Source organism: Procambarus clarkii, chromosome 33 (genome assembly GCF_040958095.1).
Source record: "Procambarus clarkii isolate CNS0578487 chromosome 33, FALCON_Pclarkii_2.0, whole genome shotgun sequence".
Taxonomy (NCBI): domain Eukaryota; kingdom Metazoa; phylum Arthropoda; class Malacostraca; order Decapoda; family Cambaridae; genus Procambarus; species Procambarus clarkii.
In genome coordinates, this window is record NC_091182.1 from 7,443,151 (window position 1) to 7,468,148 (window position 24,998).

At 43.1% G+C, this 24,998-nt stretch overlaps 1 protein-coding gene across 1 annotated transcript; it reads left to right on the top strand.

Annotated features, from left to right (window-relative positions):
• On the top strand, positions 1-24,640 carry LOC138370712 (putative uncharacterized protein ENSP00000383309). Its single transcript, XM_069335311.1, has 3 exons — positions 1-234; positions 6,903-11,525; positions 23,556-24,640. The coding sequence occupies exons 1-2, from the start codon at positions 1-3 to the stop codon at positions 7,599-7,601; spliced, it is 933 nt and encodes a 310-aa protein (XP_069191412.1). The 3' UTR covers positions 7,602-11,525; positions 23,556-24,640.
• The last annotated feature ends 358 nt before the right edge of the window (positions 24,641-24,998 follow it).

Sequence of the window (24,998 nt, forward strand, 5' to 3'; positions counted from 1 at the left end):
ATGCCGTTGGGTCACTGGGCGCGGATTGCTCTGTTACCGATCTGCGAGGAGGCGCTGGACTTTACGGGTGGGGCAGTTCCATTGGTGTGGGAGCGTGTGCCGGTCACTAGGATCAGGAGTGATACCATTTGGGTGCCCTGTTTGAGGGTGTTTGTTGCCAATGTCCCGGATGATATGGCGTCCCCGGTGGATGGTCAGGGCCCTTGGCAGTGGTTACGATGGGAGGCGTTCCATGTACGATTCCCTCGGGACGTGTTTCTGGGCAAGTATGTCTAATGATTTTCTACTTTTGTGCTGTGCCCCCTTCTGGCTGTTTGTTTGCCTTTCGGTAGTTTGTGCCCGTGCCTCTCCCTTTGTGGCGAGGCGGGTGTTTTGGTGTGTGTGTTAGTCTTCATGTATTTTTGTTATTCCCGTGCCCTATGTGTTTTATTTTATGCTTATGTATTGTTTGTCTTTTATTTGTATCTTTTTTTTATATTTTTTATATTTTTTTGTTTGTTATTGGCTGGTTGTGGGGTGTGCTATTTTCTTGTATTTTTTATTATGTTTCAATTTGTTCATATTGTTGTGCTTTGTTGTCGGTCCATCAGGCCGGCGATTCTGTTTTGTTTCGTACTACTAAAATGATTTAACTTGTTGCCGAGTTCTTGTTTTGCTTGCATTGCATGCTTGTTTGTGAATTGTTTTCTGTTTTGTTCTCTATTTTGTAACCTTTTGTGTATTTATTCTGCATTTCTTGTACCCTTTCCAGTTTTGGTACTTGTTGTTCTGTCGGTCCTTCTGGCCGGCGGTTTCTTGTTTTGTTCTGTTATGTTTCTAATTTTATGTTTTATTGTAATTTAAATCGCATGCTTGCATGTAAAAATATAAATAAAAAAAAAAACTACGAGCCACTTACTTAGATGAAAGGGAGTAATAGAAAAACGGGGATTGCACCAGCCTTCAATGACTTAAATGTAAAGATATGGTTATGAAAACAAGGTCTTTAGCAGCACACGCAGGCCAGAGGTAAAATGATACATGAAACAAATTCTGAAATTGCACCATGTAGAATATTTTGATTTGTCTAATTCAGGCCTTCCCCACAGTCATTGATATCCACCCTACAAATGTGCTAGGTGGCCCAGAGAATGTTTAAGTTTGTGGGAATGTGCGAGTTGCACGATTTTGTTTATAACGTCAGCTTTGAGGAATTCGCAAGGGAAGGTATTAGCCTAGTACTCCAAATTTGGCTTCTGTGACAGTTGTAGGGGAGTTGGTTCCCATCTAGGGCGGTGACACTGGCATACCCGGGATGCAACGAGAGACGTGATTGGCTACAGCCCTGCACCTTCCTCTAATCAATAGGAAAGGTGCAGGGCTGTACCTTCCGATTGTTTTGGGCGAGCCGAGTTACGAGACAGCTCATAGGTCCTGACGATGTAACTGTTATCTCAGACATGGACGAGGAACGACGTACACGTGAGTGCTCAAAGATTTTTGCTGGATTACCTTTGTACTGTAAAGTGTAGCTTTAAAGAGACAGCAATAGACCTCTGCTTTACGTGAGGGGCGGCTGATGACATTTTGAAGAGGTATATGGGATGGAAGAGACTGTGCAGGAGGGCCTAGTGAGGGGTCGCTCCACAGCTTAATGAAGTGACCAAGGACATCAGCCACAACCCCAAGAGTAACTGTGGGCAGTGTAGTCACCCTCCAGGTCCTCAACGCAGTCCCGAAGAAGTGAGGGAGTTGGTCAGTGCGCACGAAGTGCCGGTGTGGAAGTGGCCAGTGACAATTTTCACTGAAAAATTGTAATGTAAAATTCCATCAGTGTAATGTTTCCTGTCACTGCAATTTTTTGACTGAAAATTGCAGTGACAGGAAACATTACACTGATGCGGCAAGGCAGTGATTAATGAGGAGTTTGCTGTCGAGTCGAGAAACTATTGGTCAGCAGAGATGGTTAGTGTTAAATATTGGCCAACAAGTAGTGACAGTGGTTATGTGGTTCTCTGCGCTGGTGTAACTTGTTAGTGTGTGAAGCAACTTCCCAACAGCTACACGAGGATGGCGAGTAGGCTAGTAGAGCGAAGAGCTTTTTCAACAGCTTAGCCCGAGTGGGTTCCGGAAGGGCCCCGAGAGGGTTCAGGAAGGACCCCCGGGAACGCGACCTGTGACACTTACGAGGAAGCCCAGTAGTGGTGGGCTCGGATGTGAGGAAGCTGCAATATGAAGCCAGTGAATACCCACCGAGGCTATTAGAAAATGGAGTGGATTCAAGGATGCACCCAACATCGGAGGATAACTGGTGAGGGAGTGACGTCATTGGAGACAGCATCTGAAGCAGTGGCGAGACTTGGGCCCGGAGCAGCTCTTCGCCTCAGTGATACTAGTCAACTGTTAATACCCCCCCCCCCCCCTGCCCCCGAAATATCCCCTTATGATAAGGAGCTCCTTAGAGAACAAGTTTTATAATCTAATACTGTCAGGATATGCTTTGATTTACATATATTAAGGTGTGCTGATTACTGATGTGGTATAATAATCAAACTTGAGCTGTAGCCTAGTGGCGGTTAGGTCATCTGCTTAATTTTGACCAAGAGAATTTAAATTAAATTAAATTTTGGCTCAACATCTCGTAATTATTGGGGATTATTACTATTTGTCACTACCAGTATCTCTGTAATGTGAAAACTGAGAACCATGGCCGAGAGCGGCTAATAAATACTTGGTAAATGAGGCTAGTACTACTACTTGGTAAATGAGGCTAGTACTACCAGTGTTGTATTTATTATTCTCGGTAAATGTTAGTTATTTTTTTCCGTTCTCGCCTCTATTATGCTTTACCATAGCAGCTATGAGTTGGTGAACTCGCGCCGCCACTGAGTATTAGAATTATTCAAGAATGTCCAACACTGCAGCAATGTTTTAAAAACACACGAGAGGGAGGAGGAGATGCAGGCTAAGTTACCTTGTGATCAGTGTTCTTTTTAATGAATTATCATTTAATTATTATTTATTACACATGTAATTATAATCATACTTTAACCAATTTTTAACAATTTCTAACAAAAAATTTATTTAACTTCCTCAATGAATCATATTGAAAATATATTGTTTAGAATCTGCACTAGACGGAACATGTTCTACGGCATACTTGTTAGCTGCTCTAGTTTTGAGCAATAATTTGTGCTTAGTGGGGGCCTCGTAGCCTGGTGGATAGCGCGCAGGACTCGTAATTCTGTGGCGCGGGTAAGATTCCCGCACGAGGCAGAAACAAATGGGCAAAGTTTCTTTCACACTGAATGCCTCTGTTACCTAGCAGTAAATAGGTACCTGGGAGTTAGTCAGCTGTCACGGGCTGCTTCCTGGGGGTGGAGGCCTGGTCGAGGACCGGGCCGCGGGGACACTAAAAAGCCCCGAAATCATCTCAAGATAACTCAAGATAGTGCGTTTCAGTTTGTGCTTTAATTCTACCCTTTCGACAGATGGCATTTCTCTTCTAAGGTGGTTTTGTAGTTCTGCCTCGTCCTTTGCGTCCTTGACTGCATCAGTCAACCCCTCTAGCTCAAAAGCAATAATTGCCAGTTTGTCTGGTGGTGATCCTAGTGACGATAGTAGTCTGACAGTGCCTCCATTACTTGTGGTCTCCATTTTGATGAACCTGTTGGCGAGCGTCCTGACAGTTACAGCTCAAGACGAAACTCATCAGAAACAGTCGTGACATTTCTGCCTGGTTGTGTGTGTTCTAAACTCAGGCCAATAGTTAACCAGAAGCTCGCAGTAGTGTTGATGCTGTTGAGGGGAAACCTAATCCAGAGTAGGACTGTGGGGTAATCTAGTCTCTAATTTGCTTGACGGCAACGACAGGAAGTAGCTGGGGGGAGCCGCGGTGAGCGAGTATAATGTTGCACTGGGTGAAGAGATGTGTACCCCAACAACCAAGAACCAAAGGCATAAAAACCCAGTGTGTAGTGATCATGGAGGATGCATGCCCCATTGCACCTCACCTCTTCCACCCTCGGGGGACAGTGTTTCCGGCAGTCATCAGGGGACTTGCTAGGGTCCCTGTTGTCCTTGTGTGAAATAGATAATGACAATTCTTAACGGGGGCATCAACAAGGGTACGAGAGCTGTGTGAGGACCCTCAACAGTATACTCGCCTAGTTGTGCTTGCGGGGGTTGAGCTCTGGTTATTTAGTCCCGCCTCTCAACTGACAATCATCTAGTGTACAAATTCCCGAGCTTACTGGGCTCTTATCATATCTACATTTGTAACTGTGTATGGAGTCAGCCTCCACCACATCACTGCCTGATGCAATCCATTTGTTAACTACTGACACTGAAAAAGTTCCTTCTGACGTCCTTGTCACTCATTTGGGTACTCGGCTTCCACCTGTGTCCCCTTGTTCACATACCACCAGTGTTAAAAATTTATCTTTATTCCCTGTCGATTCTTAGAATTTTGTAGGTAGTGATCATTCTCCCCGAGCTCTCCTGCCGTGTATGTGAATGTATATAATTGTTAGTATATTTTGAGAGCAGGTTTTCTCTAATACATGCGTAATTAAATACAATAGTATTGGCTTAGTAATTTTGTTATGAATTTTTTCTTATGTAAATATGTATCTGAAGAGCAGAGCCGTCTTACCGCCTGGGCCCGATGGGCACTTGCCTGAGGGCGCCACGAGCATAGGACATGTTCATTATGGAAGCAGGATGTTAAAATATTAAGGTCATGTTGCAAGCACACTTGTATAACACTACAACCTGGTGTTGGATTAAGTATTTAAGAAATATATTTCCAAGTGAATAACCCTTTCAGCAAAAATTAAACGTAATGTTCTGAATGGAGCACAAAAGAGGGAGAGCTCTGATGAGAAGAAAATAGGAAAACTTCCGAAATAAACATCATGGCTCTCAACACAGGTGCAACGACAGCCTCTCATACCATTCCTTCAGATATAGCATCCACATCTACATCCACTCCTGTTTATCAATCATCCAGTTTCAGCAGCCATATCATCATTGCCTGTTGCTGCTGCTGGTGACATTTTACAAGAGGAAATACCCATATCTGTAACAGTAAAGGAGTTAGCAATCCAAGAGACATCCGGGGCTATGGAACATAATGATACTAGCAATAGATTACTGGATTCGTAGTGGGCCCTTATGTCAGAATTATGATAGCAACCTTTCTAACTCGCAGAGTGTGTAAAACAGCTGGAGTAGAGAATATGAATGCAAGGTTACACACGGAAATCACAATAACGTGATGCATCAAATGAACAAGCCCACAAGGGCTGTGACGAGGATTCGAACCTGCGTCCAAAAGCATCCCAGACACTGCCTTAATTGACTGTTGGTCACTGTTGTCCAGCATGATGACACAAACAAGGCAGCTAAAACTGCACATGATAAGCCTGAAATTGAGTTGGATATAGGTGTTCCAATCTCTCCTGCAAAAGCCGCAATATTTTAGGTAATTAGAGAAGACAGAAGAGCAGTCACTGACAAACAAAAGCCAGAAAGCAAAAGTATAAAGAGCTATGACATGTTTATGTGCCTCTGTAACCCTTTCCACTACCGCCCACAAGATGGGTATGGGGTGCATAATAAAGGAACTAAACATGTTTAGAATCGAGAATTATATGAACGGACAGCATAAAACATCCACTAGTGTCACAAAGATAGTGTGACATTGTAATTGCCAGAATTTGGTTAGGATATCGATATCTATGGCAGGTGTCTGCACGTAAAGAATGGCCCCCAATGGTGAACATTCTAATTGTAAACTATGTGAACAAGAGCTGGGACATACTCACCAACACTATATCTGTGATTGCCCTGTTATAAGTGACTTTAGATCAAATGGTATGAGATACTTTGAGCTCTGTAATTACTTCATACACGTAGGAATATTGGAAGATATTCTTATGCTATACCCAGATTTTGCTAATGGAGGCTAATAGATCAACCTTACATTTTATGTTCCCACCTGATTGTTAGTAAGAGTTGATTTTTTTTTTTTTATTGAGACTGGTATTTTATCCCCTGATTTCATGTATAACTAACCATCCTGTGAGATGTGAATATTAGATGAACTTATAGCTAGTTTTTTATACACACAGTGTAATCTTTCATTTAGAATAGGGTAGCAGCACATTGCTGTGTATACCTAAGCTTGTTAATAATAACAAAAAACTAGTTCCTATCGATAGGGAGAGCGACGGTCAAGAAACCTTCTTTAAAATATGAATATCTTTTCTATTTAAATAAGATCTAATCTCTGTGATTAAAACGCAAAAATGACTTTGTCACTGCCTTTTTGATAACATGTAGAATTATAAGCTTTATTTGTGAATCTCTCTTAAACAGTAAATCAGAGAGCCTGTAAGGTTGTGTGTTCCATGTGCGAAGAAACGGGGAGATTTTACTTAAGTACAGTACATGATAGTTTATGTAGCGAACGCATACCAACAAATATCGGTCATTATCTATAACAAAAATATTGTTCTATGGAGTTGATTTAACTTCCAGCTATTTATTTTTAAATAACTAGCCAGAAAACGTTAAAGATTGTTAGATTTGATTAAAAATACGCATTCTACTTATCATAAATTAAATTTGCGATAATTTGAGCAGAGAAGTGTGACGACTGGATCACTGTGTACAGAGGGTTGATATGCCAGCACTTTCCAGACAACAGTACATCTTGGATAAGTCGCTTCACGACATTGTTGCTTGGACCATCGACTTCCTTTGATATTACATATTTACATCTTATTTTGTTATGAAAAGATATATTTTTTCAGAATAAAATTATGTTTTCTCATGTTCTGCATCAAGCACCAACATTATAGTGAGTATATATACCATATTACTTCATTACCTACATAATGCTAGGAGGGTTTGAGTAGCTTTGGGTCTTTAGGTGGACAATCTCTAATAGATGGGGCCTCATCTCCCGCCCGGGCGAGAGTCGCCTCATCTCCCGCCCGGGCGAGAGTCGCCTCATCTCCCGCCCGGGCGAGAGTCGCCTCATCTCCCGCCCGGGCGAGAGTCGCCTCATCTCCCGCCCGGGCGAGAGTCGCCTCATCTCCCGCCCGGGCGAGAGTCGCCTCATCTCCCGCCCGGGCGAGAGTCGCCTCATCTCCCGCCCGGGCGAGAGTCGCCTCATCTCCCGCCCGGGCGAGAGTCGCCTCATCTCCCGCCCGGGCGAGAGTCGCCTCATCTCCCGCCCGGGCGAGAGTCGCCTCATCTCCCGCCCGGGCGAGAGTCGCCTCATCTCCCGCCCGGGCGAGAGTCGCCTCATCTCCCGCCCGGGCGAGAGTCGCCTCATCTCCCGCCCGGGCGAGAGTCGCCTCATCTCCCGCCCGGGCGAGAGTCGCCTCATCTCCCGCCCGGGCGAGAGTCGCCTCATCTCCCGCCCGGGCGAGAGTCGCCTCATCTCCCGCCCGGGCGAGAGTCGCCTCATCTCCCGCCCGGGCGAGAGTCGCCTCATCTCCCGCCCGGGCGAGAGTCGCGTCATCTCCCGCCCGGGCGAGAGTCGCGTCATCTCCCGCCTGGGCGAGAGTCGCTTCATCTCCCGCCCGGGCGAGAGTCGAAACATAAATTAAAATTGCTTTATCTTTGGTCTCCAAGATATATTTCCTTTGGTGCACTCATAATAACGATTATAGCTCAGTCTTTCTGGAGGCATATAAGATTTTTTGTTTTATTGGCGTATCTGTGTTAATTACACAATATATCGGCAAGTGTGTATGCGTCTGCACTCCATGCCCGACGAGCTGCTGAAAGCCACTATAAAAACATGTATTTTCACGTGAACTTTAAATATGTCCATTGTAATGTATTTAAAATGAAGCTTATATTTCTATCTTTCTTAAGACATATAAAACATTTGTGTTTATTAACGAATTTACTTGAAATAAACATTGGTCTGAGAGAGAGTTGCTCTTTCGATCAGTCTGTGCGAGGGTCGGAGCTCGGCAATTATTAAAACACGCGAATCTTCATTAGAACTTTAATTATGTCTATGATAAACTGTTTAAAATGAGCCTTATATTCCTATCTTTTTTGAGGCATATAAAAAATTTACGATTATTTACAAATTTACAGGAAATAAACATTGTTCTGAAAGTTAGCTGCTCCGTCGATTGATCTGTCCGGGGTCGGAGCTCAGCTATTATAAAAGTACACGTATCTTCTCTTTTTAAATTTAAATATGCCCATAGTAAGATATTTAAAATGAAGCTTATTTTTTTATCTTGTGACATATAAAACTCTTACGTTTATTGAGGAATCTGCGTGAAATAGGCATTGTTCCGAGATGAATGCTGCGAGTTTCGAGCTCGACGAATGATGAAAACCGAATTTTATACAACTACAAATATCTTCAGTTTCACGTAAAATGTTTGTCTGGTAAAGGTTTTGCATATAGATCCCATTTGTCTTTTTTCTGACTTATAAATAATTTTGGTTTAATAAGTTATCAAGATGTTTTCAACACTATTCTTTCGGCGTTCGTCTATTCCAACAAGGGCGACCCTTTTGGAAATGCGATACTTGGGTTGACCCATCCCATAGTTGGGTCTGATTCCAATAGAGGTTCGAATATATAGATGTTGTGTCGGAGTATGCACCGTGGGGAGGAGAAAGGAACAAGAGTGCAAGAGGTGTGGAGGAGGTACAGAAATACTAGGATGGCCATTGTGAGTGAGGAAGATGGGAAGGTAGTCGGCGAACTCTCGGCCGTAGTCTTAAGCTTGCAGATATGCTGCTTGGACGCAGGCTGTGACTCGCTCATATGTCATGTTCTGGAGAGGAGAGTAGGGTGTACGTGGTGGGTGAGGAAAGAGGTAGAGAGGACTGAGTTTGTTGTACATTAGTAGGGTGGTGATGTTGCTGGTGAGGGGAAGCATTAAGGACACTGGCATAGGATATGGAGATGCTGTTTGGTGATGGGATGGGTTATGGGTGATTAAAGAAGAATGAGGGTGTGTATGAGTGCGAGGGTGGTTAGTACGAAGAGTTTTCAGAGTTTTTCTCAGAGGGCAAGATTTTTAAACTGCTGAATGAGCATCTTGGCAATTAGTGCATTTTAGGGTGGGGGCAGAGCACCGAGTATAAAAATGGCCTTCTGTAGAGCATTTAGAGCAAATTTGTGGGCTTTTACATTTTCATTTGTAACATTTGAAACATTGCAGCAAAGGAAGATAGTCAACTGAACAAATGAGATAGGGAGGAGTGCTGGTATTGAAGATTTTGATACCTTGATACAAGAGTTTTGGAGCTTCTGCAGAGGAAGAACTTTGGATCTTAAGGTGTTTTGTATTAGGCACCGAGTATATATCCATTACAGTAATAACATTCCTGTGTGAAATGTCCTGAGAGAGATTGATAGTATTAGGTGCTGATAGAACAGAGCTGGCGACATTTCGTACAAGGACAGAGCATTTAGATTTTTGTTCAATAGTACGGACAGGAGTCGGAGAAGCTTGGGCGAGTTTACTTAAAGCAGATTCCCTAAAACAGGCAAAAGGTCGTCTTCTGAGGCAATGAGAAATTTGATGCTGTTGGTGTTGGCATGTTTGATATGATTAGTGGAAGGGGTGCCAGTGGCATTGAAGTGCAGTGTCCCCCAGTGGGTGAGCGGCCTGGTCTGGTGGGGACGTCGTTGTAGCAGAGGAGTTGGGTAGCACAGGGAACGTCGTTGCCTGTGTGTTGACGCTCGCCGGCTGATTGGTTGTTGGTGTGGCTGGTGCCGATTTCGTAATTTCTTAAAGTTGTATGGGACAGTCCATAGAGACGGCGGTGTGTGCTCCCTCACAGTTGAGACACTTTTTGATGGCCGATTGGCAGTCTTTAAAATTATGGTTTTGAGTTCAAAAATTCAGGCCTGCAAGAAACGTTCCCATAAATACTGCTTACTTAACTTTGATGATCATAGTAAAAATTAACAATTTCCTATAAACGTTTTGTAGGTTTCCTATAAACATTATTTTAAATGTCTGGTAGGTCTGACTCTGATGTCCCTTGGGATTTAGCTGCCTTGAAGTGACCTCGTGGCTGTGACTGCTTTCTATCCCCCCTCCTTCTGTGATGGCTATAGCATCCTTTTATATTTGTTTAATAATTTCCTCTCTGGTAACCACTAAACTTGTCAGAAGGTCATCTTCACATTCTACATAGATTTGGTCTGATATATTCATAAAGGTCTTTGATACTTTCTTAGAATTTAGTAATTTAAATTTTCTTTGTCATCTGTTATTTGACTTGTTTGTTAATGTCCAGGTGTTGTCTGTAATCTTTCATCTATCTGGTGAAACCCCAGAAGGCTTTCTGCTTGCCCTGCAAAAGTGTACATAGTGTGTTGTTTCATTTTTTACAAAGATTTTGTCATAATAATTATCAATAGAAGGCACCAAGCCGGGAAGTTATGTATCAAAATTGTCATAATTAGTTTGTATTAAGCCTTCTGTTTTCTGATAAAGTTCTTTAGTGCCATGGTTACCCAAACTGAGTCACTACTATTTGATCTAAACAATCTATAGTGCACCATGTTCCCGAGCTTTATTTGTAATTTAAACATTACATAGTGATCCAGCGACCACCACCTGTGATCCAGTGACTCAAGAACTGACCAACTTTCATGTTAGTCTGCCAAATCCACAATTCCCAAAGACCTCCAAAATATATGAATCTGATGTGAGAATAATCTAGCACCTTACGTTTCTCTCAAATAATTTTTCTGAGTCTTGTTTAATGTAATTTCCTTGTGGTCAGTTCCCTAAGTAGTACATCCCTTTTAAGATGCTACTTATCAGTGTCTCCCTGTTAAACAAGTCTATATTATCTTACTGTGTTGGCACAATATTATTTTGCTTAATAAAGTGGTCATAAATTACCAAAAAAATCCTGTTTGGCAAGTAAAATTTATTGTACTAAAATTGGTAACAATGTTCAGTGTTAGACCTAGAAGCAATAGATAATAGTTCTCATAAAAGCCGTTTTCTTTCGTAGTTTAGTGGATTATGTTTAACACCTATCATTAGGTAGATAATTTTCCACATTCTCTCCAAACAGTTTTTGTAGCTCAGTTTTGAGTCCCACTCCCACATTACATCTAATACTTTGACGTATTGCGACTGCCCCCTCCTCGACGGAAAAATATTTGTGTAAAAGAATTGGTATCCTATAATACTGTATTGTTAATTGTTGTGTGTTTTCCTCGTACAATGGTGTTTGGTAGTAGTTTGCTCTTTTGTGTGTACGGTCGTGAACGGAGAAACCCAGATTAGTTCTGAATACAAAATTTACCCCACTGTATATAATTAGCCTCATGAAATAGTTTACTACAACCAATCTATTTTTCATGCATGGATTGCCTCGTTGGCCGCCAGGAGGGTCGGGCGTGCTCCCCTGACCTGCCAGTTGCTGCCTGGAGTTGCGAGGGGGCGGGTGCAGTTTGAGGTGTGGAGCGCCCGCTAGCAGGGGGGGCTGGCTGGCAGTATGGCGGTAGCCGGAGGTACCCGTGTTAGGTTGGTTGATACTGTCTGGCTGGATTTTTCTGGTGCAGTGGACTGGCCCATTGTGGAGATTGCTCTCCTGGACGTGCTTCGTGTTGACGTCTCTGAACTACTGGGGCTTGAAAAGATCTCGCCTACCCGTGTGGCGGTATCGTTTGCCACGTCGCTGCTTTACCAGGAGTTTGTGGCGTGCTGGGATGCACACTCGCTTCCTATTCCTGATTCGGCTGTGACTGTGGAGATATCGGGTCCCTGGGGGCCTTTGACATTTGTGAGTGTTCACGGTGTGCCAGTGACCTTCCCTGAGGCAGAGCTTGTGTCAGTGTTTACGCGGTTTGGTGTGGTGGTGAAGCACCGGTTCAACATTTTGAGTGCGGGCTGCCTGAAGGGGGTCCGGCTGGGTACACGCAGACTCGTCATGCGGCTCACGAGCCCGATACCATCTAGGGTTTCGTTTCGTGGCCTTTCTATGCGGACGTTCTATCAAGGTCAAACACGCACATGTCTGGTGTGGTGTGGAGGGCCACGTAGCGGCCGGTTGCGACGCTCCTCGTGCAGAGGCTCCTTCAATTTTCCTGGACGATTTTCCCCGTTTCTGTGCATGGGGATTTCCCAGCGTATCCTCGCTCTTCAGGTACCTGGTTGATACCTGGTTGATGGGGTTCTGGGAGATTCTTCTACTCCCCAAGCCCGGCCCGAGGCCAGGCTCGACTTGGGAGAGTTTGGTCCACCAGGCTGTTGCATGGAGCGGCCCGCAGGCCCACATACACACCACAGCCCGGTTGGTCCGGCACTCCTTGGAGGAATAAATCTAGTTTCCTCTTGAAAATATCCACGGTTGTTCTGGCAATATTTCTTATGCTTGCTGGGAGGACGTTGAACAACCGCGGACCTCTGATGTTTATACAGTGTTCTCTGATTGTGCTTATGGCACCTCTGCTCTTCACTGGTTCTATTCTACATTTTCTTCCATGTCGTTCACTCCAGTACGTTGTTATTTTACTGTGTAGATTTGGTACTTGGCCCTCCAGTATCTTCCAGGTGTATATTATTTGATATCTCTTTCGTCTTCTTTCTAGTGAGTACATTTGGAGGGCTTTGAGACGATCCCAATAATTTAGGTGCTTTATTGCGTCTATGCGTGCCGTATATGTTCTCTGTATTCCCTCTATTTCAGCAATCTCTCCTGCTCTGAAGGGGGAAGTGAGTACTGACCAGTAATCAAGACGGGACAACACAAGTGACTTGAAGAGTACAACCATTGTGATGGGATCCCTGGATTTGAAAGTTCTCGTAATCCATCCTATCATTTTTCTGGCTGTCGCAATATTTACTTGGTTATGCTCCTTAAACGTTAGGTCGTCAGACATTATTATTCCCAAATCCTTTACATGCTGTTTTCCTACAATGGGTACATTTGATTGTGTTTTGTACTCTGTATTATGTTTAAGGTCCTCATTTTTACCGTACCTGAGTACCTGGAATTTATCACTGTTAAACATCATGTTATTTTCTGATGCCCAGTCGAAAACTTTATTAATATCAGCTTGAAGTTTTTCAATGTCCTCAGCCGAGGTAATTTTCATACTGATTTTTGTGTCATCTGCAAAGGATGATACGAAGCTGTGACTTGTATTTTTGTCTATATCTGATATGAGAATAAGGAAAAGCAGCGGTGCAAGGACTGTACCCTGAGGTACAGAGCTTTTCACTGCACTTGGACTAGATTTTATATGGTTGACAGTTACTCGCTGAGTCCTGTTTGACAGAAAACTGAGTATCCAGCGTCCTACTTTACCGGTTATTCCCATTGACTTCATTTTGTGTGCTATCACGCCATGGTCACATTTATCGAAAGCCTTTGCGAAGTCCGTGTATATCACATCAGCATTCTGTTTCTCTTCTAATGCCTCAGTGACTTTGTCGTAGTGCTCAAGTAGCTGTGAGAAGCACGATCTTCCCGCTCGAAATCCATGTTGGCCTGGGTTGAGAAGGTCATTGGTCTCCATGAAATTGGTGACCTGACTCCTAATCACTCTCTCAAATACTTTTATGATGTGCGATGTTAGTGCAACTGGTCTATAATTTTTTGCCATTGCTTTGCTCCCTCCCTTGTGTAGAGGGGCTATGTCTGCTACTTTAAGTGCATCTGGTATCTCTCCCGTGTCCAAGCTCTTCCTCCACACTATACTGAGTGCCTGTTCTACCGGCACTTTGCATTTCTTTATAAATATTGAATTCCATGAGTCTGGACCTGGGGCCGAGTGCATGGGCATGTTTTCAATTTCTTTTTCAAAATTTAGTGCGCTCGTGTTTATATCAGTTATATTTACAGGGGTTTGAATATCCCGCATAAAGAAATTGTCTGGATCTTCCACCTTCATGTTGTTTATTGGAGTGCTAAACATGTCCTCATACTGCTTTTTTAGGATTTCACTAATTTCTTTGTCATCCTCCGTGTATGAACCTTCACTTGTACGAATAGGTCCAATACTGGCAGTGGTTTTTGCTTTTGATTTCGCATATGAGAAGAAATATTTTGGATTTTTCTTTATTTCCTGAATTGCTTTCTGTTCTAACTGCCTTTCTTCAGTTTCATATGAGTGTTTCAATTTCCGCTCGATTTCTTCAATCTCCCTATTTAAATTATTCCTTCTTTGACGGGAAATTCGTGTCTGCATAAGCAGTTCCGTTATTTTTTCCTGCGTTTATAGTGTCGTCTGCGTTCTCTTTCTACGTTAGATCTCTTTCTGGCTTTCCTCAAAGGAACATGTTTCAGACAGACTTGATACGCTTCTGAAGTCAGTTTTTCTATTCCTTCTGTAGGACTTGTATTATTTAGAACAGTTCCCCATGGAATGTTTGTGAGTTCCCTGTTTATTATCTCCCAGTATCCTTGTATTATTAAAATTGAATTTACTGAATAGCCCCTCTCGCTTTATCAACGTTTTAGGTCTATTCTGAGTATTGATGGTCGTTTGCACTTCAATGAGTTTGTGATCTGAGTATGTGGTATCTGATATCGTAATGTCTCTGATAATGTCTTCATTGTTCGTAAAGACCAGATCTAGAATATTTTCATTTCCCGTTGGCTCCGATATCTGCTGATTGAGTGAAAATTTGTCACAGAATCTAAGTAGTTCTCTAATCTGTGGTTGGTTAGGTCCTGATAGATTTCCTGGTATAATATTATTGTTTGCTATGTTCCACCTGAGACTAGGCAAGTTGAAGTCACCTAGGAAGATAATATCAGGTATTGGGTTCTCCAAATTATCAAGGTTATTCTCTATTTTGCTTATGTTCTGTGAATTCCTCAGCCGTTGCATCTGGCGGTTTGTATATTAGTATAATCACTAAATATATTTTCTCAATTTTTAATCCCAGTACCTCTACCACCTCATTTGTAACGTTTAGGAGCTCCGAGCATACAAGGTCTTCCCTAATATACAGACCCACTCCTCCATGTGACCTAATTTTCCTATCACACCTGTATAGGTTATATCCTGGAATCCAGATCTCACTGTCCAACAATTCCCCTGCATGGGTTTCTGTGAAAGCTCCAAATACTGCATTTGACTCCGTGAGGAGGCCATTTATGAACTGTTCTTTGTTGTTTGTTCTTGTTTTCAGTCCTTGTATGTTGGCAAAGATGAATGAGGTTACTCTATTAGTGATAGTTTGAATGGGAGACTTTTTCGACCTGGTGTAGTTCCTGCAGCAGTTCCGGCTGTCGCTCCATCTGGGCCTCATCTGTCTGCCCCACCGGTGTGCTCTGAGGACCTAGGGCGCCTGCTTCAGACCTTCGCCGTTCGGTAGTTGTGGAGGTGCATCCGCATCCGGTTTCTTCCGTGGTGACCTTGGATGGAGCTGTAGGGGTGGCGCCTGCATCTCCTGCTGAAGAACATGTGCTTCCCGGGGCTGTCGGGGCGATGGTGTGTCTCCCCGCCCACGCCCTCTGCCTCGTCGCCTCTGGTAGTTTCCTCATTGGCGTGTGCATCTTCTCCTCTGCCGGTTCTGTCGCCCTCGCAGGATTCCTCCCATGTGCTGGAGTCTTCCCTTCCGCCTGCTCTGTCTTTTCCTTCTCCAACTCCGGTCTCTTTGAATGGTGGTGGCTTTTTGCCCCATGTCGTTTAGGCTGTTGTTCTTCGTGATGGTGCTGCCCCGGCTTTGTGGCCGCTTGCCGATGGTTTTTCTGGGACACCATTTGCAGGGGGTGACAGTTCCGACGATCAGTAACCTATTTCTAAGCGCCGTCATTCTGCTCGGGATGTGTCGCCTCGCCGGACGTGGGCAGAGGAGGTGGATGATGATGCTGTGGACGTCGCTGTGTTGCCTCTTGTGGTGCCTGACACTGTGCCCCCTGCTTGTGCCTTTCCTCAGTGGGCGGTTGCCCCTGGTGATTGCGACATCGTAGTGGTGTTGTCGAAGGATGTGCGACGGGGGTCTCTGCTCCTGTTGCGAGTGGTGGGGACACTGGTGCACCTGTGATGCCGCCCTCCGCGGGGCTCGGTGCGATGCCCGGCGTGGAACGAAGTGCGCGCCCTAGTGGGGAGCCCGATGTGAGGCATTGTGACCGGCTTCCTAGGGGGGAAACCCTTGCCTGTCATCCTCCCGTCCAGAGAGGTGGGCGACGGATCTGGTATACCTATGTGGGTTGAGATTGATGAGGGTGTGTGTCCTGTTTCCTGGTGCCCTTCTACCATCTGGGTTCCGCGGGTGCGGTGTTTCATCATTGGTGTGCCGGATTTGATGCCTCGGCCTACTGCGCATCCTGGACGTCCACTTCCTGACGCTGACTAACTTGTTTGGGATGCTTAGTGCTTATGATGTCCGGCTCGGGAGTACCCGGAGAAGTATAAGTGATCTGTGTGGTTGGTTTCTGTGTTGTGTGTGGTTGTTCCCCGGTGCCTGCATGCACTGGTGGGTGTCCTTGTTTGTGCGAGTGGTGTGGGTGTTTGTTCTTGGCTCCTGTGTGGCCTGTTTTGCTGTATTTGCGATTTGTTGTGTGCTTTGCCTTTGTTCGGTGTGGGTGTTTGTGCTGTGGTTGTGTGGGGATGTGGTGTGGTTGTGTGTGTTGCTGTTCCGTGTGTTGGTCCAATGTGTGTGTGTGTTTGTAATTTTATACTTGTCATTGCTTTATTCTTTGTATGTATTTTATGTTATTTATGTTCTTGTGAAATTTTTGGATTTACTGTTTATTTGTTGTTGGTCTCCTCATTTGTGTCCGGTTATGCTCCTCTGTGTGTGGAGTCGGACTGTCCGTGATTGTTTTACTTTACTCCTCTTTTCTGTTGTAGGGTGGTTGGTTTTCTATAAGTTTGTTGTAATTTTGTGCATTTTTTCTTGTACGTTTTTGTAATTTTCTTTGTACTTTATTTATGTTGTCTGTCCTATGCTGTGACCTCTTGTATGTATTTAATGTCTGTTTCATGGTGTTTGCTTTGTTTCATGTATAAGCCCATTGGTTTGTTTTTATGTTGCTTTGCATTTATTCCCTGTTTTTGTACCTTGGTTTTTGATATATAAAAAAAATTATTTTCACCAACTAGATCCTTAAGGCATACTAATAGGTTTGTAATGGAAATCACATGAGAACATATGGAAGGTGATTAAAGGCCGTCGGGTTTTCTAATTTCATTATATAAAATACTGACAATAATTAATATAACATCCAATTTGGGTTAAATTGCCTACCCATTGACAATAAATGCACTGGACCTAGCTGTCCCTCATATACAACTAATAACCGCAACTTAAGTCCCTAACCCCGAAACATCACTAAAACACTCCTTACCCGGTTAGTCTCCCATATAATACACATTGCAGACTCGTCTCAACAAGATCATATCGGGTCCCCAGAGTTGGCTGGTTTCTCTCTGTTGCTGCCACAAGCAGGTAAAGTAGAGTACTTGATGACACGGCGTCTTCCACAAGACTGCTGTCTAGCCGGTCATAGCCTTCACCACCACACCAACCATCCCAAGGATGTTATAATCATCTTAAATGTAAATCTTCTCGTTTCCAAGAACATTGAATCACCCTTTGTGACCTCAAGGCTGTAACATTGGCTTGGGTGGGCTAAGGCTGTCTTAATCTCCTAGACCTTACCTCAGTGTGACAACAGTCCGGCTACTCACATGTACTACCAATCCTTTCGACCATCATTTGTTAAGTGTTGTTGTTTGATTCACTAGCTAATACTTTACTCATAACTTGTGGATTGCAACAGTACATCCACATAATTCACGTTGTAGCGCCTACAACTGCGGCCGCAGCTTCCACTGGCCATAACCATATCACTGTTACTGTGGTGCCTTCAACAGTTATAACGGGGGGTGGGGGAAATAGCTCTATCTTGTCCATTATTCCACCCCCCAGTTAACTAACGAGGCCGGGGGAAACGGCTCTCTCTAGTCCGTTATCCCGTCCCCAGTTAGCTAACTATTCTAGAGCACTCCCAGAGTTCCTAAGGCAGCCTCTCTCGTTCAACACCTTGTAACCTAGGTATTGGACTACCTAGGTGCTAAGACTACAAGGCGCCGCAACTGGATCAGCTACCCGAAACTCTAGAGAGAACTCTGGAATACATTTCACTGCCACAAACGTATAAGAGAAAACGAAAGGAAAGAAATGAATAGTGAAGTAATTAGTGAGGGTTTGGGGTGAGAGGTAGGGAGGGGGGAGGAGCGAGGAGGGTCATTAGTTGAGAGTGAGAGTTCCAAGAGGGGTGGAGGGAGAGGTGTAGATAGGTAGAAGTAGAAGAGTAGATAGTAGAAGTAGAAGAGCTGCCACCATCCATTCATGATCATTACATACAAGACAAGGAATGGAACTTGTCTGTATCACAATTCTCAAAAGATGTTATCAAGGTCATTGTTAGTATGTCCCATCTTTCATGTACTCGGTAAAATCAGGGAACCAATAATCCCAGATGCTTTCTCACCTCAACTCAACTCTAGGGGACACAAAGGCAATTTAAGTAATAAATTCAATTATATTTCACATACTAAGTATCATAATTTTAGCAATGTTCAAGATCTATATATGTAAAGTGAGTCATCCTCCAAGAATCTGAACACAACTGACTGCCCCTGATCATCACACAACACTTGTAAAACACGACCAAGTCACCTTAATGTTCAACTCACCAAGTGCCTGCCTATAGCTGGATAGAGGGGGGGGGGGAGTCTGCAGCTGTCAGGCAGCTTCACCCCCGTCCGACCAACAGCCTGTCTCGGCTGTTGTCGTCCTGCTCTGCTGCCTGGTCTTCTGTCTTCTCTGTCGTTAATGCTCTCGAATCGATAGTTCTCAGAGTATATATTGGGGAACCTAGTAACTAACTCCGCCCACAAGTAGATAGCCTCCGGCTCTCTACCAAGCCACTCCTTAAACGTCGGCATGTTTGAAGGCTACCAGGCTCCAATTATAAGATTAGTAGAAGTAAGGTGAAATTCGCATGATCTGACCTCGGGTCACTTGGGGTCATTAACTCTTAGAAGTGTGAAACTCAGGCCGACCAAGCTGGCACCTTCTCAAATTACTGTCTGTGACTCATGTACTCTATGTATGTACTAAATACAACTAAACCAAACACTTTTACAGTGTTACACAGTGGCCGCAGTTTCCGCTGGTCATAACCATATCACTCTTACTGTGGTGCCTACAACAGCGGCCGCAGCTTCCACTGGTCATAACCATATCCCTCTTACTGTGGTGCCTACAACAGCAGCAGCAGTTTCCACTGGTCATAACCATATCACTATTACTGTGGTGCCTACCACAGTCCTACACATTTAACTCGGTCTACAGAAGCTGCCACACACACACCAACCATGAAAAGCGAATCTTGTCACTCACATGATCTTCATGCTAATGCAAGCTTCCCAGTTATTCAATAATACTTTTAAGTTATTGTTACTTTATTTAAATACCTCTCTGCTTCTAGCTCGGTGAATATTGTTATCGAGAGGCAGACAATGTCTGCAGTCTTACTACTTTGTCATCAATACTTGATAGTATTGCTTCACACTATTTCTTATTACCTTGATTCCTTGACCGCGGTGAACATGCCTAAACGCTTGTATTTATGAAGCAGAAGGTTTGGCCTAACAGCGTATGTGCCAAGCCACCATCAAATGTCCAGGCTTTTGTTGTGATGCTCAGCTTCTCTGGTTAGTTACCGCTAATGGTCTTCCCCTCATTTAACTGAAGTGGTTAAACGTTCTAACTAGTGTTCTTGATTTCTTTGACGTTTTCGCCGTCTTAGCTGGCGAGTGGTGGATAAATTGAGTTATCTCAATGGAGCTTCTCCATTGCATCCTTGCGGAGATGCCTTCCCCTCCATTATGGTTTCACCTGCTTCATTAGCCTGTCAATCTCTGCCCTAATCCTCAGGCAGTGCACACATTGTCATTGTATGTGTGCCATTATTCAAAGAATAATTACTAGCCAGACAATAATACATGACAGAATTTGACAAGAGCGTATTTACATAATCCAGAGCTTTTATTTATATTACAAATTTAGTACTGTGCCTGGATGTACCTGGATGGGAGTACTTTCCATGTGTGTTATTTGATACCTCACTCGTCTCCTTTCTAGGAATTTTCTTCTAGGGAGCTATGAGACGATCCCAATTATTTAGATGCATTATAGTGTGTGTGTGCCATATATATTCTTTGTATTCCCTCTATTTCATTAATCTCATCAGCTCTGAAGGGGAAAGCGAGTATAGAGCAGTACTCAAGACAGAACAGAAGTGATTTGAATAGTACAACAATTGTGATGGGATGCAGACGAAGAGTCACAATGACGTGGCTGAAGATAAGAAGACTAAACCACAAACCAGAAAATGAGATGATAAAGCTTCGGTCCGTCCTGGACCATTATCAAGACAATCTACACAGTCTTCACTGTGATAGAATGAATTATGAGAACATTCAAATTCATAGATCCAATCATTTTTCCTGCTTATTTGCTTAGTAAAATTGAATATCCACTATCCTACTTCACCTGATATTCCCATTAACCTCATTTTGTGTACTACACACTCCATGATCACAATTATGAAATGATTTTGTGAAGTCCATGAATACCACACCTGAATAATGCTTTACTTCCAATACCTCAGTGATTTTGCTGTAGTGGTTAAGTAGCTGCAAGAGGCATGATAATCTCGCTCTAAATCCATGCTGACCTGTGTTGTGGAGGTCACTGGTCTCCATGAAACAGAGGACCTGACTCCTGATCACTCTCTCAACTACTTTTATTATGTAGGACGTTAGTGCAACTGGTCCATAATTCTTGGCCAATGCTTTGCTCCCTCCCTTGTAAAGAATAGATATACCACATTCGCTTAAATCAATAGTATATCTCCTGTGTCAAAGCTCTTTCTCCACACATTGCTGCTGGCACTTATCATTTATAAATACTGAATTACACAAGTTTTGACCCCGGGCTTAGTGCATGGGCATCATATTAATTTCTCCTTCAAAATCTGCAAAATTCGTGTTGATATCGGTTATATTTATAAGTTTGGATATCATGCATAAAGAAACTTTTCGGATCATCTACTTTCATGGGGTTTAATGGGGTACTAAATATGTCCTCCAACTGCTGTTTTAGGATTCACCTAATTTCTTTGTCATCCTGTGTATGGCCATTCACTTGTAAGAATAGGTCCAATACTGACAGTGATTTTTGCTTTTGATATTTTTTTTTTTGCATGTGTAAAGAAATATTTTAGTTTTTTCTATCATGTATGACTGTTCTAGTGCATTCCATCAATCATATATGTGACTGCTTCAGTCTCTACCAGATTTCTTCAAACGTCGTGTTTAAATTATTTCTTCGTTTTAGGGATAGTTGTGTCTTAAGCATTTATTTTTTTCACTTTGTATTGATGAATGCATTAGCTTTCTACATTAGTCCTCTTTTTGGCCTTTAACAAAGGAACACATTTCAGGCACTTTATATACTTCGGAACTCTGTTGTTCTATTTCTTTTGTGGGATTTTTACTACTAACAATCATTCAGTGGGGAAACAGTTTTAAGTTCATTTCGAATAACGAGCTTCCCACTCAGAGAAAATTCGTCTTGATTCACGAGCTTACACTTGATTAACGAGAAAAGCACATGGTTCTTCCAAGAGTTCCTGTTGGTTCTCGCAAAAACACCTCCGACAATGCAAATAACTCATTTTTTTTTTTTATGATGCTGGGATGTAAAAGGGTGACTGCTGTAATGTTGCAAAGCATTGATTTTGGTTTTTAGGCAAAATTAGAAAATAATAAAAATTTGAAAAAAGAATAAATGTCCAAAAGGTTCGTTCAGTGTGTCAGGAATGGTGCTCCATTTTGTATAAAAAAAAAAATAAAAACGAAAAATAACAAATAATAAACTTGGAAAAAAGAAAAATGTCATAAAGGTTTGTTCAGTATGTGCCAGGGTAGGTTGTTATATTAATAAACAAATGAAAAATACAAACCAAATTGAACAAATATGAAAAATAGAAAGTCATATGGAGCATCCTACCTGACAAACACTGAACGAACCTTTTACATTTTTCCTTTTTTTCATTTTTTTTTATTTATACAAAATGGAGCAGCCTACCAGACATACACTGAACAAACATTTTTCTATAAAAAGGAAAAACAAAAAAAAATGAAAAAAAGCCATAAAGGTTTGTTCAGTGTGTGTCAGGTAGGCTGCTCCATTATTTTAAAAATCGAATATCATATTGATGTTTTCCGGCAATAGAACGGATTAATTTTATTTCCATTATTTTACATGTGGAAATTTGTTTTGAAAGACTAGCGTTTCACATGCCGAGTTCGGTGCCAGAAAGGATTAAATTCATTAATCGAGGTTCCACTGTATTAGTTAGTTTGCACTTCAATGAGCTTGTGATCTGATTATGTGGAATCTGAGATTGTAATGTCCCTGATTATATCTTCTTTGTTTGCGGAGTTCAGATCTAAATATTTTCGTTCCTAGTTGACTCTTATCTGCAGGTTTAGTGAAATTTCGTCACAATCTAAGTAGTTTTCTAATCTGTGGTTTATGTCCGGATAGATTTCCTGATATTAAAATCTTGTTTATTCTTTGTATAATATTCTCCATATTAGTGGTGCTGGTTGAAGTCACCTAGGAAGACAATATCAGGTTTTAGGTTTACCAGATTATCAAGGCCTTTGCATCTGGCAGTTTGTGTATTCGAATAATAACTAAGTATTTATATTTTTACTCCAGGTAGTTAACTACCACCTCATTTGTAGAGTTAAGATACTCAGAGCATAAGGTCTTCTCTTATAAACAAACCTACTCCTCCATGTGACCTATTTACCCTATCATGTCTATATAGATTATATTCTGGTATGCCGATCTCGCTGTCAAAGGGTTACCTGCATGGATTTCTTTTCCAAATACTGCACATGACTCGGCGAGGAGTCCATTTATGAATGGTATTTTGTCTTTGCTCCTGTTTTCTGTCCTTGTATCTTGGCAAAGATGAATGAGGTTGCTCTATTAGGGTAATTTGATGAAGATTTTTCTGGCACGTCCTTTATGCATGGGCATGTCGGTTTTGTTCTGACAATTACTGGTTGTTGCCTGTTGTAATAGTACAGTTGTATGGAGTAATTGTATGTGTGATTCTGGTATGCATGTGGGTCTTTCAGCCAGTTCCATACACACACATCCTGTTCCACCTTTTGAAACCTCTTTCGTCTGGTTATAAAAAAATATACATGCCTTTCCTGTGAAGCCAAATTGTTTCACTCTTTATTTAGCGTTCTGTGCCTTTCACATGAAAGAATGGGCAGCTTAGGTCATGGCATTTTCTTTCCTTGAGTGAGGTTTCACACATATCAAGATGGAAAAAAATATACATGTTGATCCAAAGTGACAATTTCCTTTCCTAAGTATATTTAGACATTTTTTGGGATGATGGTAGCTGCATTCTAATTCTTTTATGGATATTTTAAAGTTGTATGTACTAGTTATTTTTTTCAAAACATACTTAAAAGGGCCAATATGTTGCAGGAGCGTGAGGGAGCTGCAGGAGCGTGAGGGAGCTGCAGGAGCGTGAGGGAGCTGCAGGAGCGTGAGGGAGCTGCAGGAGCGTGAGGGAGCTGCAGGAGCGTGAGGGAGCTGCAGGAGCGTGAGGGAGCTGCAGGAGCGTGAGGGAGCTGCAGGAGCGTGAGGGAGCTGCAGGAGCGTGGGGGAGCTGCGGGAGCGTGGGGGAGCTGCGGGAGCGTGAGGGAGCAATTGCATCGTAGAAGGGAGAAATGTGACTACGATTGTCCCTTCCATCAGTGAGATGGATGACAGATGATTGATCGATGAGCGAGTGATAATCTCGCTACCCGGGCGTGATTTCCGGTTAACCCGTCCCCCTCTTGATGAGTGATTCTGGAGTAAACCGAGCACTCCATCGCTGAGATGGATGAAAGATGGATGAGCGTGATTAATCACATGCTAAGAGTGTATGAGGCGGGAATTGATTTTCCGGTTGCCCTGCCCCCTCTCGAAGCGTGAATCTGTTCCCTAAAGACTCGCCTCCATCCTCGGAGCTGGATGATGGATGGTTGGATGAGGGGGGGGGGGGGATGCCCATGGTGGATGCACGTAATAGAGACGCATGGGGTGGGAGGGGAGGGACCCAACCACTCGTGGCCTCAGCCTCCCTCAACTGTATTATTATGCTCCCCATACCCGCCCTGTGGTGAGTGTCATATTTGTGTACATAGTGATCTCTCTTTCATTAGTTATATAGTCATAATGACTTGACACTTACTCCTGAGAGTTCCTTTTCTTTCCAGTATAGGGAACGTAGATGTTATGGTACAGATTAGATGGTGTTTTTCGCCTATAGTCACAGGTTACACAATCAGTGATAAGTGACACAGGCCCTCATCTCTGCAGCAGTTGAAATCAAGCAACGTGTTAGCAGTGGGCTGACAATCATTCTGTCATCAGCTGATACTGCGACCCCCGACCCCCCGACCCCAAGACACCAAACCACATGTCACAGCGCTACCGACCACAGTCGACCTCTGCCCCAGCCCCGTCAGGCCTCCCCAAGGCCTTCTATACATTTGCAGCACATGTCTCTACATTTGCAGAACTCATCAACCTCATGCTAGTTGAGGAATTCTTGAGACGTGTTCCCCCTTCCGTCCGTTTATATCTAGCAGATAAAGAAGAAACCGACTACATCAAATGTGCGAAGTCGGCTGACACCTACAGCCTCGTCCACCGGCTGACACCAGAACCACCTTCCAGTAAGAAGTCTTGGTACAGTTACGATAAAGTGAGTACAGATCAAGCGAGCTCACAATTGTATTGTAAGTATTGCAAACTCTATGGACATACCATAGACAGATGTGTGAAGGCTCAATACAAGAGCAATGAATCTACTAAACCCAAACAGACTCCTCCTAAGTCCGGTAAGCCTGTAATGAATGTTGGTGTTAATGTTAATGA